Raw genomic sequence first — 13,306 nt, 5'->3', positions numbered from 1 at the left:
GATTATCCAACTCCAGCAGAAGCATACTCTAAAGTAGCAGCAAATGGCCAAAACTTTCCTCAGCACTTACAACAAAAACGCAAGGAGTGGAGTTATGATGACAAGAGAAATGGAACAAGAAAAGAAAACAGAACACCAAACCAATCACATGTAGATGTAGAAATTGTACCTGGGGTAGCCAGTATTTTGGGACTAAACCAGAAGGAATTTACAAAGAAGAGGAAGATGGAAGAAGAAAAAGAAGAGTCAAGAGGTATAGGGTTGTTCAATAATTATAGGGCAGGAGAGTTAGAAAGATTTAAAAAAGAAATAGAGGAATCTGTTAAAAAACAATCTTTTGAAGAATGGAAACAAATAATATCATCAATAAACATAAAATTAGAAGCTATCACAAAATTGCACGGAAAAACAGGAGGAGATATATCGGCTTGTATCATGGGTGAGCTAAATAAAATGGTGGGATCTCCGGGAGACAAATAACTTTACCGGCGATTTCAGAACATTACAAGCAAACATACAAAGTCTATACAGGAATAAAAATGAATTAACACATGAACTTTACACCCAAAACTACGACGCAGCACTACTTTCTGAAATATGGGTAAAACCAGATCAACTTTTAACAGAACGATGGAACATACAGGGTTACCATCGTCTTCTTGCTCCTCGTGCCGATGGCTTTGGGGGCGTGGGAATTTTCCTAAAGGAAGAATTCCAGTTTGACCACATTCAGCTGTCAACATCAGACAACTTTGAAACACTTGGACTATCAATTTCGACGCTAGACCTAGCTTTAGTTGTTGTATATGTTAACCCAAGAATAACAATTTCTAACTTAGAAACAGCAATCACAACACTTTTCAATGAAATAGCTAGATTCGGAAAAGTATTAATAGGAGGCGACTTCAACAGTCACAATGTGTCATGGGGATGTCAAGACACAAACAGCAAGGGAAAGGTAGTACATGATGCCATCATCGGTTCAAATTTGATGTTACTAAACACCGGATCTACTACTTTTCTTCCCCCAGTTAGTAATCAAAATTCTAGTGCAATTGATTTGACATTATGCTCTACAAACATGTTCGATATGGCCGAATGGAAAGTGTTGGAGAAAAATTTCGGCGGAAGTGGTCATCTCATTATCGAAACTTGCCTCGATATGAGTATCAGGCGTAAACAAAAATATTACTACGACAAGCGAAAAATATCAGATGAAATGGCACTTATTAAACATTGGGAATTCAATGACCTGAAAGACCTCTCCAAACTTTCACAGGACATAACTAAAAAACACAAAAAAATAAATAATTACACACCAAAATACTACTGGAGCTCAGAGTTGTCTGATCTCTATGAACAAAAACAAAATTCTCTTCGAGAATACAACAGATGCAGCAGTAGTGAAAACTTAATCAAATGGAAAAAATCTTCAGCAATATTTCTTAAATCTAAAATAAAGCATATTAAAGAAAAAATGATAGAGCTTTCTGGCTCTATAGATCCAAGAAATTCACAAGAAAACTGGAAACTTGTCAGAAGATTAAAATTCCTCCCCGTTACAAACCCTAAAAACAACCCTATCAATCACAACAAAGAGATGGCTTTAAAATTCCTTACCAACAATTTTGGTCCATCAAATTTCAAAGAACCTCTTCCACCTGATAATAACACAAGAACAACAATACTTACCTTCCAACAATGGAAAAAATTCCTTAAAAATAAATCCCCAACATCATCACCAGGTACTGACTACCTAAACTACGGTGCATTAAAAGATTTAGATTTACAATCAGCTACAAAAATTATAGAGTTATTAAACGAAATGTGGCACAAAGGCACATTAGACAATCATCTAAAGGAAATTAAGATAGTTCCGATTTTGAAAACAAACAAACCACCGAATGAAGTTGATTCAAGTCGACCAATCGCGCTTCTGCCAACGGTAGTAAAAATTCTGAATGCAGCAATTCTTGAAGATATACAACAAACGTGTGAAAGAAACAATATCATACCAAATCTATCGTTCGGTTTTCGCAAGGGAATGTCTACAGAACATTGTATAACTTTTGCAACAAATCTAATCAAAGCAGCACGCAGAGCAAACTATACAACGATTGGAGTTTTCTTCGATTTCTCCAATGCGTTTAATACCGTTGTCGTTGAAAAGTTATACAGTTTAATGCTAACAAATGGTTTTAACAAAGATACATGTACATGGGTACATAACTTTCTTAATAATCGGAAAACTTTGGTCTTTACCCAACAAGGAATTGTCAGTCAAACGATTTGTACAGGAGTTCCACAAGGAGATGTAATGTCACCTGTTCTTTTTAATATCTACACAGCCTCTTTACACAACACAAATCTCGACCCAGATGTAACAACTTTACAGTTTGCCGATGATTTTCTGAAAATCGTCAAAGCAAAGTCACTAGAATCAGCTGTAAGAAAAATGCAATCCGAAATAGACAACTTTATGGTCACAGCTACTGAGTTGGGTTTACGTCTTAATAGCTCAAAAACAAAAGCCATGCTATTTAAAGACAGTGATAAACAACTCTGCTTGACGATGGGAGGAGAAATTTTAGAAACAGTAAGAAGCTATAAATATTTGGGTATAACATTAGACCAAACGCTAAAATACGGTATGCACATTAAAACACTAAAACAAAAAGTATTGGACAAACAAAACATGCTCAAAATCATAAGCGGAATCAAATACGGTGGTACGCCAAGAGTAATGATGCTATATCACAAAGCTTTATACGGTAACTTTCTTAATTACGGAACTGTTATTTACGGTGGATCGCCAAAAAAATACTGTGATATGCTAGAAATCACAAATCGCCAATGCTTACGTATTGCTACAGGATGTACCAAAACCACACCTGTGAACACTCTTGCAGCCATAGCTGGTGAAGAACCATTAAAATTTAAACGGATCTATCTAACCAAAAAACGCATAGCCTTACATATCCATCGTAATGACTTAATAGCACAACAACTACACTCCTTAGACCTTACAAATATCCAAAGTGAAGTAAAATACACATTTATGGAAAGAATTTTCATTAAATATGTTCAAGAATTTCAAACTATTTACACGAAAACTAAACCAGAAATCGAACTGAAAGTTGAAATTCAAGACAATATGATTGGTTCAACAATGAGAAAAAAAGAAACTTCACCAACAGTATTGAGGAAACTTGCCATAGAAATGATAAATAATCATTATAGCCATTGTGATCAGTGGTACACTGACGCCTCCAAAATGATGAATAAGTGTGGCATTGGAATATATGACGCGTCTTCCAACACAAAGATTAGTATCTCCTTAGCATACGAAGTGAATATCGCAACTGCAGAACTCTTAGCTATTAGAGTTGCTTTGGAACAAATTGATGAAGCTAGATCTGGAACAGTTATCTTCACGGATTCGCAGGCAGCCTGTAAAATTATAAAAAAGGACATGATCAATAAACAATTCGACCAAATAACTCATGATATATGTACGCTTGCAACAACGAAGAAGGTTAAAATCCAGTGGATCCCCTCCCACGTTGGCATTGACGGAAATGAAAATGCTGACATCCTCGCGAAACAAGGACTAGATGGACCAGTAATACTTCAAAACAAACTACGACTTGAGGATGCATATAATCGATTTAAACTAGAAGCCCTGGAATCCACTAATGTATGGTATAAAAGTATGGCACATGATGAAGGAAAAGGAGTCAAATTTTACGGTTTTCAACCTAATTTCTCCACTAAACCCTGGTATTGGAACGTCGAATTCAACAACTTCCAAATTCGAACTTTAAACCGTCTAGTCAGCGGACACGACTATTCTCCTTATTACTTAGGATTAATGAGGATTCGAGACACAAAACTATGTGAATTATGTAACACGAATTTTACAACAGAACACGCACTCCTAAACTGCATTCAATTTAATCACATAAGAAATCATTATGATTGGAATCGTTATTCCAATCTTCTCGAAATGATTCAAAATTTCGATGAAGATAAACTAAGAGAAATCCTTAGTTTCCTAGAGAAAGCTCGAATGAAAATTTAAAAAGCTAAAACATCAAAGTTGAATTAATGATGATAAAAAAGAACATCCCTATACCAGGAAGCAAGAATACACAAAAAAAATCTTCGTAGTGGTGATATAGAGTATCAAACTCTCTGCCATTCTATACCAGATCTATACATACATACATACATTTTTTTTGGGTGATGCATCAGTCGATCGAATTGTTCACTCAGAAACAAAACAACCCAAAATTAAGAACGCCAGGGCATCAAAACAAAGTTAAGTTGACGTTCTTAATTTTGGGCTGCTATCAACACCCCAAAAAAAAAGTTCGCTGCTTGAACAGCCTGCCCCAATTTTTTTTTGTTTTCTTTCGTGGTATCGAGAAGGATCACGTCGCAAATTTTTTTGTTAAATTTCGTGGTAAAATGGATTTAATTATGATTTCTTGATTCTAATTACATTTAATTTAATTATAAATAAATAAATAAATTTATATTCTAACTTTTTCAGGAAACGAGAACTTCAAAGCGAAAACGTCTTCAACAGACATGTTTAATTTGAATCGGAATGACATCCGGATCTGCCTCCGGATGGTGTAATATTCATTAACAAGCTATCCACATGAGCGACCAGAGAGGACGAGCCGATGGCCATTCAGTTCGCTTACACATTGAAACCAGTCTAGACGGAGGATGAAAATATTGAGGAATCGATTTTAATCATACCGGAATGTGAAGCAAATTTCTATTCGGCAATGGCAGGAAGTTTTCTTCAAGACTAATTGCAATCGCCAGCCTGCCTATTAATTTATAATATTCTTTCAAAATTTCGGTGCCGAAAGTTCTTTTAAGAAATTGACCCGTGTGAATACTGGATCACGGAAGTTTATCATAACCGATACGTTTGTATAGTTCCAAAGGTAATATTGATCATAGTTGACTTTGACTATGTTATCGCTTTCCTAACCTAATTTCTCTTCAGTTTTCCAGAGTGACCAACCGACCGTATCGACAGGCTCTGGTTATAGTAAATACGCTGATTTACAGGAAAACATGCCCCATATAAAGTCAGCAACATCAGTTTGGAATCCGTTTGGTAGTTTCTCGGATGCCACTCCTGCTTTCTACGCATGAATTCAAGCTTATCTTCCAGAAGTATTCCAAACGCTAAGTGAGTTAAGTTCTAAGTTATTAGAAACTATGTATTGTATTTTTGAAAAAGCATGTTTTATTCAAATAAAATTAGCAAAATTAGCAAATTTTATTCACCAAAAATTCGTATGCCCTTTTTATATGATAGGTTGGCTCAAGCAACAATAACAAAACCCTGCCGAATGACAACACCCCAAAATTAAGTTGCGAGAATTGCGTCTGTTCTCAAGTTTGGGAAAACCCCGCCGAACTTATTTTCGTCGGGAGCCAGTTTCATCCGATTTTGCGGCATTACAACTTAGTTTTGGGTTGTAGCGGCTTAGAGTGTTTGGTAGATGTCAAATCACCTTCCAATGCTTTTGCATAAGTTTGTTTGTAATTTACGAACGCCAGCATCGATAAAAAAAATCACTTCGATAGAAAAAATCAATTTACGAACACGCCGTTAGCTGTCAAAACGTTCTTTAAATGTGTGTGTGTTCATCAACACTCCTTTTATTTATCTTCTCATCGCACCACACCATCTTTGCTAAAAAAAGAGAGAATTTTTGACAGAAATTAACAATAGAGAACGGACATTAGTGCAAGAAATCAAAAAAGGAAATTTTAAAATAATAATTAATGTTTTTTAGTAACATGATGAATACTGATTTTGAAAAAGGTATTTGAAATTTACGACTAACGGCGTGTTCGTAAATTGATTTATGATGATAAATTGATATTATTCAATACAGTTTGTTTAACACGTTCATCGCCAAGCTCTTCTTCTTCGTTTTATTTTTTTTGGCCAGAGAATGAAACTCTATAAATCGCCAAGCTCGTTTTGGGTTTTTATTACTAGCCGGGCCCAAAGAAATTCTCGGAGCGAGAAAGAAAAGAGGGAGATTTCAAGATTTGAAACGAGTGGCTTAACTGAGCGGCTAACTTGAGTAAGAGAGCATCAGACGTTTTCGATGTGACGGGGACTCCCAGGAAATACACCCGTCACCCGAATATGGGTTCCATGGCGACGAACGTGTTAATTTACGAATGCCAGCATCGGTAGAAAAAATCAATTTACGAACACGCCGTCGTAACATTTGACTATTCTCTAGGTTTGAACTTGTGAGAATCTTATCTGCTTGCATTGTGTTGGTTTGGAGGCAACTTTCTCTCAGGAGAATTTGTATTAAAAGCGCTGATTACTTCTCTCTTTGAGGTACAAACTGACCGGCTGTCGATCAACACCACTGTTCGGGACCGCTATTTCATGAGTCTAAACCTGTTCGTACACTAGCGCACACCATTAAAAGGGGAAAAAGCAAGAATCGCGACCGCGCACTTATTTAATTTGATACCGTGAATTGTGTGATGCCAGTCAGGTCGTCTGATCCGATTCGCGCCAGAAGTCTTATCCGCAACAACTTGGAGAAGTCAAGCAACAACAGCCAGCAGCAGCAGCTCCTGCAATCCAGAATGCCCAATATCAAGGTCTTCTCCGGTTCGTCTCATCCGGATCTGGCATCAAGGATTGTGGACCGGTTGGGCATCGATCTCGGCAAAGTGGTCACCAAAAAGTTCAGCAATCTTGAGACATGGTAAGTAGAATTTTTTTTTGTTCATTATTCTGTCTCCATATGCATTGTAAATTTATCCACTCGGCATGGGAATGTCGCGGAGGAAATATCGATCAAACAGCATATTACACAAGCAAGAGCAGCATTTTTCGCGTATATAGATATTCCGCTTTAGGTTCCCAATGATAGAAAGGGATTCTCAAAAATAGGGCAAATTAAAATGGCAGTCTTGTGCTGTGTTGGTCTTTAAAAATAAAACTCACACTTAACCTTGAAGAGCGACAAAGTGTAGAGAGCCATTGGAGATCGGGACAGTAACGGGATAGATTGGCAGTAGAGAATCATCACATGCATCATGCTTTCGATTCAATCAGAAAACGACGATAGATCATTCATTTTACTCGGCCTATCAAAATTGACCAGAGTGTTCCGTTTATATTTGACTTCTGCTATAATAGACAATATCGTTATGGTTTATTCATAACTAAACAATCTTTCTTTTTAAATTGAGAACCTCAAATTAAAAGAAAGCTGATGTACTTTGTAATTGTAAATGTTTTTTATTGATTTAACGTCAGCCCATCGATATAAAATCATAGTTGAGGTCATGGAAATAATCATTTTAAAAGGGAAATGTGTCTGATCTAATATGACCCTTCTGTTAAAACACTCTGGAACTTACTGATTGTGTCACAGGAGGAGTGCTAACTTTTTTTCAAACAAACATTCCTTCCAAGTATGGTTAGGTTTTTCAAACAATTATCAGTAAAAGTCAGCACAGGCTTTTTTGTGTACCTTATCTAAGAATTCAAAAGAATAAGTTTTTCTTTTTCAGAACGGGGTGAAATGTTGTTGTTGTGTTGTAAAAATATCTCTTATCATTTGTTGTGTTCCTACCATAATAAGCGATTCATGTCCAAGGTTGACTTTCTAAGGTAAATTCAAAACCAATTTGCATGTATCAACAAAAGCAAAAAAAAATGTAAACTATATAACTTTAATTTCAGTCCAACAGATAACTATAAAGAGCTGGCGACTGACATCCGAAAAGAAGAAAGTGTCAAGCTTTTCTTTCTTCTTAAGCTCAGTTTTACTGATTTATGCTATTGGTCGATATTCGAATCTTTTTGTAAAATGCATTAACGATTTTACTGTGCTGATGATGAAAAAAAAAATGATTTCTTGCATCATTTTAAATGTGTTCAATATAACATTCTTAAAATTTGTTTCAAGCTTTGACATAAAAAATACATGAAAATAAACTATTCTGTTGATAATTTCAAACTTCAATTTTCTCGGGTATACCTATGTGCAAGCGATGTATAGTTCTACATATCATTTCTCCTCAGTGTCGAAATCGGTGAATCCGTCCGCGGCGAAGATGTCTACATTGTGCAGTCCGGATCCGGAGAAATCAACGACAACCTGATGGAATTGTTGATTATGATAAATGCGTGCAAGATTGCTTCGGCATCGCGCGTAACCGCTGTGATTCCCTGTTTCCCGTATGCCCGACAAGACAAGAAGGACAAGGTAAGCACTCTTGGGTTCTGGTTTTATGTATGTTCATCAGCTTTCGTATCCGTGATACATGTTCAAGTTGATTTAACTACCTACTCTATTATTTTCCACATTGCTAGGTGCAAGGTCGCGCTTCTATCATTCTATCCTTCTTCGTTATAAACCGTCCTATTTTGAATTTTGTCTATTCTGCTCTGTGTTTTACTTGTTTGCATAAATGTGGAAACAAAATTTAACCGTTAGCTTATAGATGTTTCTCTTTCGTTGCACTGACTTTCTATATCGTATCCGTTTCTAGTTTGTAATACAATAGAGCGCATTTGAATTGGGGGTTTGTAGACATCGTTTAATCGGAGACAACAAACATGCTATAGGGATCAATCAGGAGGTTATCATTGTCGACATTGAGTCTCCATGGCAATAAAAGAAGCTTCCCGATTGAAAACCGAATGCGTTGATAGTTTACTAAAAGTCTTTTCAATGCACCAGTTTTTCTTTCAATCTCACTGATAGCAACTCCGCACACTGGTCAAGGATGAGCCTATGAAACGAAGACGATGATGGTTTATGATGGCTATATTATTGACAAGCCCCTCCTTGTACCCTGTCACAGATCTTTATACTCTCACTTGAATCGTTCCTTTCATCATCATTTGAATGAAAAAAAAACTACTATCGTCAAACGCCACTCAGAGTAGTCAGTCGCGTGTGATGTTTTCCCTTTCGATTTTTGATTACATCGTGTTCCCAAGCCCTATAATAAACAGCAAGACGGCGACCGCGGTGATAATGTTTATAAGCGCGCAGTAGTCAAAATCGATGCTCTCTTCCATAGCCAAACAAGCACACCATAATCAGTAAATGATCTCAAAAATTAATAATAATAATAATTCTTAATTTACTTACCCTTCCCCCATCCACTCTTACTCTATTCAGGCAGGCGATGATAAGCTGGCCATGTTGATGAAGACCAATGAATGGAAGTTTCGGGTACCTATTTATTACACCTACTGATCTTTTAGTAAATTTTCAATTCTTCCACCGTGTTTGTCCCCGTTTATTGACCGTCTATACATCAAATTGTTCGTTCGCCTGTAATTTAGTATTGTTTACATAATTACATATGAATAGATCATTTTTGGAAATTGCGTTTTGTTCTGTGCTGTTTATTTTTTTTTTTTATTAAAATTAATCGGGTAAAAACATCATTCAAAGGGAACATCAACACATCACTAATCGCTTTTAACATACAAACAGTGAGATAAATATTCAAGGTATTGGCGTAGGAGATATAATTTGGGTTCTCTATGTTCTAATCTAACTAACACATTATTCGTTCATTCATTGTTCTTTTAAATTTCTCTTCGATTGGAGTGTTCCATATCGTATATAACAGCTAAAAAATGGTTAAGCAATGAATAGGGAGGAATCGATTCACATTTGCCTTTTACGCATTTGTGCATCTAATTCAGCACATCTAACGAGACAGGGCATAACAAATCTAGTAAAGTGCGTTTTTTTAGTGTTTTCCTGTCCTCTACTGATATTCATATTCTAAAGTTTCAAGTTTCCATAATTTTTATTTGTTCAATGCGGTCATTGTAAGGTTTTGAGCTTTTCGGGTATAAAAGTGCAAGTTTTTTTTTCAAAGTTAATTTTTTTTTTGTTAAGCTACATTTGGATTACTAGCTTGCTTTGAATAGAAAAAAGGGGTCGATACTAGAAGGAGCTTTCGAGCTATACTTAACTTTTTTCATGCCATATTCATATTGTATGTGAAATATGCGTTCAATCGGCTTTTATGTGCGTTCATAATTATTCTTGATAACTACTAAAACTCATCCTCCCTCTCAAGGTCTAATGTCTACTAACATGGATTGTTCCACATTTTTGCAGCGCTATATCCACTCGCGGAAACAATTGGAATGATTTTTGATTTTTGAAGTAAAGTTACCAATTACGTTCGATTTCGAAGAAATTCGTATTCTAATGTTTGTTATTCTTTCCATATGAACAAACAAATAAATCACCCTATTCTGTAGGACTATGTTCCCGACGTTTATACTGTGAGTAAAATCCATTGGATCGTTGCATTTAGCGTGTTCTTTCCGCCATTAGAATGACAGAGTGTGACTTCTTCTATATCATCATCATCTTTCTAGAAAAGTTGCTCGGCGTTATGCGCAATGGATGCACCCATCTATTGCCCATTCGAAAAATAACGATCAACTAAACGCGCACCTTTACCATGTCACACAACCTAGTTGAAATTTTCAATATAATTCGAATATCCTCAGAAACCCTGCAAAATGTAGATAGTTTTGAATTTTCTTACGCAAGTGTGAGTTTCTTGATTACAAATGGAGAGTGTGGATATAAAACTGCTTTCAATACCTACACAGTCACATAATCGTTATCGGTGCAAACGAGAAGTATTTTCTGTAATTACCTGTCGCAGCTATGGTTAACAGCATACATTCAAAATGCTGTTCAAAAATTTCGTTGCATGAGTTAACCTTAACATTTTATAAATACGGTTATAACGGAGGATTATTTATGTCATGGTGGACTAACAAAACTAAGCAGTTTATGTTTATTTTTTTCAAATGCCGATTTGGTGCTCATTACTGTTCTTTAACATAGATAATTTTCCTTTTCGTAACATTATGCTTACAGAGTCGTGCGCCAATTTCAGCTAAATTGGTAGCGAATATGTTATCTGTCGCTGGGGCAGACCATATAATCACCATGGACTTACATGCCTCTCAGATCCAGGTACGCTACAACTGAGAATATTTCGCTTTTATATTTTAAACTATTTCAATCAATAATTTTGCAGGGTTTCTTCGACATCCCGGTGGATAACCTGTATGCCGAACCAGCTGTGCTCAAGTGGATCCGAGAGAACATCAGTGAATGGCGAAACTCCATCATCGTTTCGCCGGACGCCGGAGGCGCGAAGCGTGTGACATCGATCGCCGATCGGTTAAACGTGGAGTTTGCTCTGATTCATAAAGAACGGAAGAAGGCTAACGAGGTCGCTTCGATGGTTTTGGTCGGTGACGTTAAAGATCGTGTTGCCATCCTTGTCGACGATATGGCCGACACCTGCGGCACAATTGTTCATGCTGCCGATAAGTTGGTGGAAGCAGGGGCAACCAAAGTGTATGCTATTCTCACTCATGGTATATTTAGCGGACCCGCTATATCACGAATAAATAACGCTTGTTTCGAGGCCGTCGTAGTGACCAACACCATACCACAGGACGGTCACATGAAAGACTGTCCGAAAATCCAGGTAAATTAGTTCCGATATAGGAATTATCAACTGATACTGGCCAATGCCACAGCACTCATAATTTTTCATATTTTCAGTGCATTGACGTATCTATGATGTTTGCAGAAGCCGTCCGACGAACTCACAACGGCGAAAGTGTTTCCTATCTGTTTTCGAACGTTCCTTATTAAGGAAAATTTTTTTCTAGACGCTAAAACGCCCAGGACTAGTGTCAGAAGCCATGTATTCTATAAACTATTCTAAATTTCATTATTGAACATAACAAAAACACCAGAAAAAGAACCTAAAATAAATTGGAGATCATAGCGATTAAAAAGACCATTTTTAATGTAATGTCAAAGAACACACTAACTATCTGTGACGAGAAAGTCCACAAATTTGAACATTGTTTTCGAAAAAAAAAGGTACACTTAGGCTAAGTCTCACAGTTATAAAAATATTATGATTTGTCATAGAAAAAATCATCTTATACAAAAAAAGAGCTAGACACAGCGCAACAATGCGATGATCGCTTCCACCCTAGGGTAGTAGTAGAGGAACCTAAGGTTTACTCAAAGCAGCCATTTCGTTTTATTCTGCGCACAGCGTGGATTTAATATAATTCGAATATAGTGTTTAAATGATCTGGCATCCAACAGTTCGGCGTAATGCCCGTTTTGCAGGCTTATCAATACCAATACTGAAAATATTTCCAATTATTGCACTAGAGCATCCGCCACTGAAGTGAGAAAAAAAAATGAAAATTTGAATTGAATAATAAGCATCTATTACAAAACGCGCGAAATCAAATTTATTGATTAAGGTACAACCACAAACAACATTAAGTTTATATTATTTGATACGAAGATTCAAAGAAATAAAAAGTATACTGTCATAACGATTTTCACATTTATATAAACTCCGAAAAAGGTTCCTTTTGGGCAAACACTTCACCACCTTCTTTATGTCCACTATTCAGTTGGCGAACAGTTTTGCAAATGCCATCCGGCACAACTTTGTTCGGTGTTTACTCTTGAGCTTGAAAATATGGCTATCAGCTTCGAAGACAAATGTTCTATCAACTGAGCTTTACAATTAATTAGGCGTCCGTAGTTTTAAGGGAATTCTTGCAGTTGGTTCTTATATTTTCAATAGTACAATGGGTACCTATTAGACTGCCCCAAATTTGTATTGGAAATTTCAAGCTTGTGAAATGTTATGCGCTGCAGCCTTAAATTGATCCTAGGCCTAGAACAAGGTCACATGCCAAATTCGGGCCAGATCGGATCACGGGAAGGGGTTGCTCAACGAGCCTGAAGTTTGTATGGGATTTTGAGACATTTTGTTCGGGAGCAACATGAAAATCCAGTTTTTCATAAATAACTTTGGTCCCCTTCGGCCGATTTGTTTTCTTTTTCTTAAAGCCTAAACTATGACAAATATTTCATCCGAAGACTGAATTTCGATTCGAGACAAGATAAAAAAGTTATTATAGACTTCAAAAATGGGGTAACATTTTTCAGGGTGATATTCATAACTGTTAATGCTGCGTCAAAATGTTTGAAGCAGTGTCTCTCATTAATAGTGATGAATATCACCCTTAAAAAAGATAACTATTTTTTGAAGCTTTATAACTTTAATGTCTTAACTTAAATCGAAATGCAGTCTTCGGATGAAATATTTTTCATAGTTTAGGCTTTAAGAAAAACCGGTTTCAAAAGATATCGGCCGAAGGGGACCAAAATGATTCATGAAA

General features: G+C 36.4%; 1 protein-coding gene across 2 annotated transcripts; it reads left to right on the top strand.

Moving 5' to 3' along the window:
- The first annotated feature begins 6,398 nt into the window (after nt 1-6,398).
- Nucleotides 6,399-12,448, top strand: LOC129755096 (ribose-phosphate pyrophosphokinase 1). Of its 2 annotated transcripts, XM_055751427.1 has the most exons (6): nt 6,399-6,773; nt 8,102-8,285; nt 9,210-9,263; nt 10,950-11,048; nt 11,113-11,571; nt 11,649-12,448. In XM_055751427.1, exons 1-6 carry the CDS (start codon nt 6,547-6,549, stop codon nt 11,739-11,741), a joined length of 1,116 nt encoding a protein of 371 aa, XP_055607402.1. In that variant the 5' UTR covers nt 6,399-6,546; the 3' UTR covers nt 11,742-12,448. The 2 variants fall into 2 exon arrangements, with proteins under 2 accessions (XP_055607402.1, XP_055607403.1); XM_055751428.1 differs by lacking the exon at nt 9,210-9,263 and having other exon boundaries at nt 6,400-6,773.
- The last annotated feature ends 858 nt before the right edge of the window (nt 12,449-13,306 follow it).

This window comes from Uranotaenia lowii, chromosome 3, assembly GCF_029784155.1.
Source record: "Uranotaenia lowii strain MFRU-FL chromosome 3, ASM2978415v1, whole genome shotgun sequence".
Classification (NCBI taxonomy): Eukaryota; Metazoa; Arthropoda; class Insecta; order Diptera; family Culicidae; genus Uranotaenia; species Uranotaenia lowii.
Note: the sequence above shows the minus strand (reverse complement) of the source record. Positions and strands in the feature narration are given on the sequence as shown.

Coding starts and splice junctions, on each gene's coding strand:
- LOC129755096 (XM_055751427.1), top strand. CDS start 6,547: ATGCCAGTCAGGTCGTCTGATCCGATTCGCGCCAGAAGTCTTATCCGC. Junction 6,774..8,101: donor TTCAGCAATCTTGAGACATG/GTAAGTAGAATT, acceptor ATTTCTCCTCAG/TGTCGAAATCGGTGAATCCG. Junction 11,572..11,648: donor AAGACTGTCCGAAAATCCAG/GTAAATTAGTTC, acceptor TCATATTTTCAG/TGCATTGACGTATCTATGAT.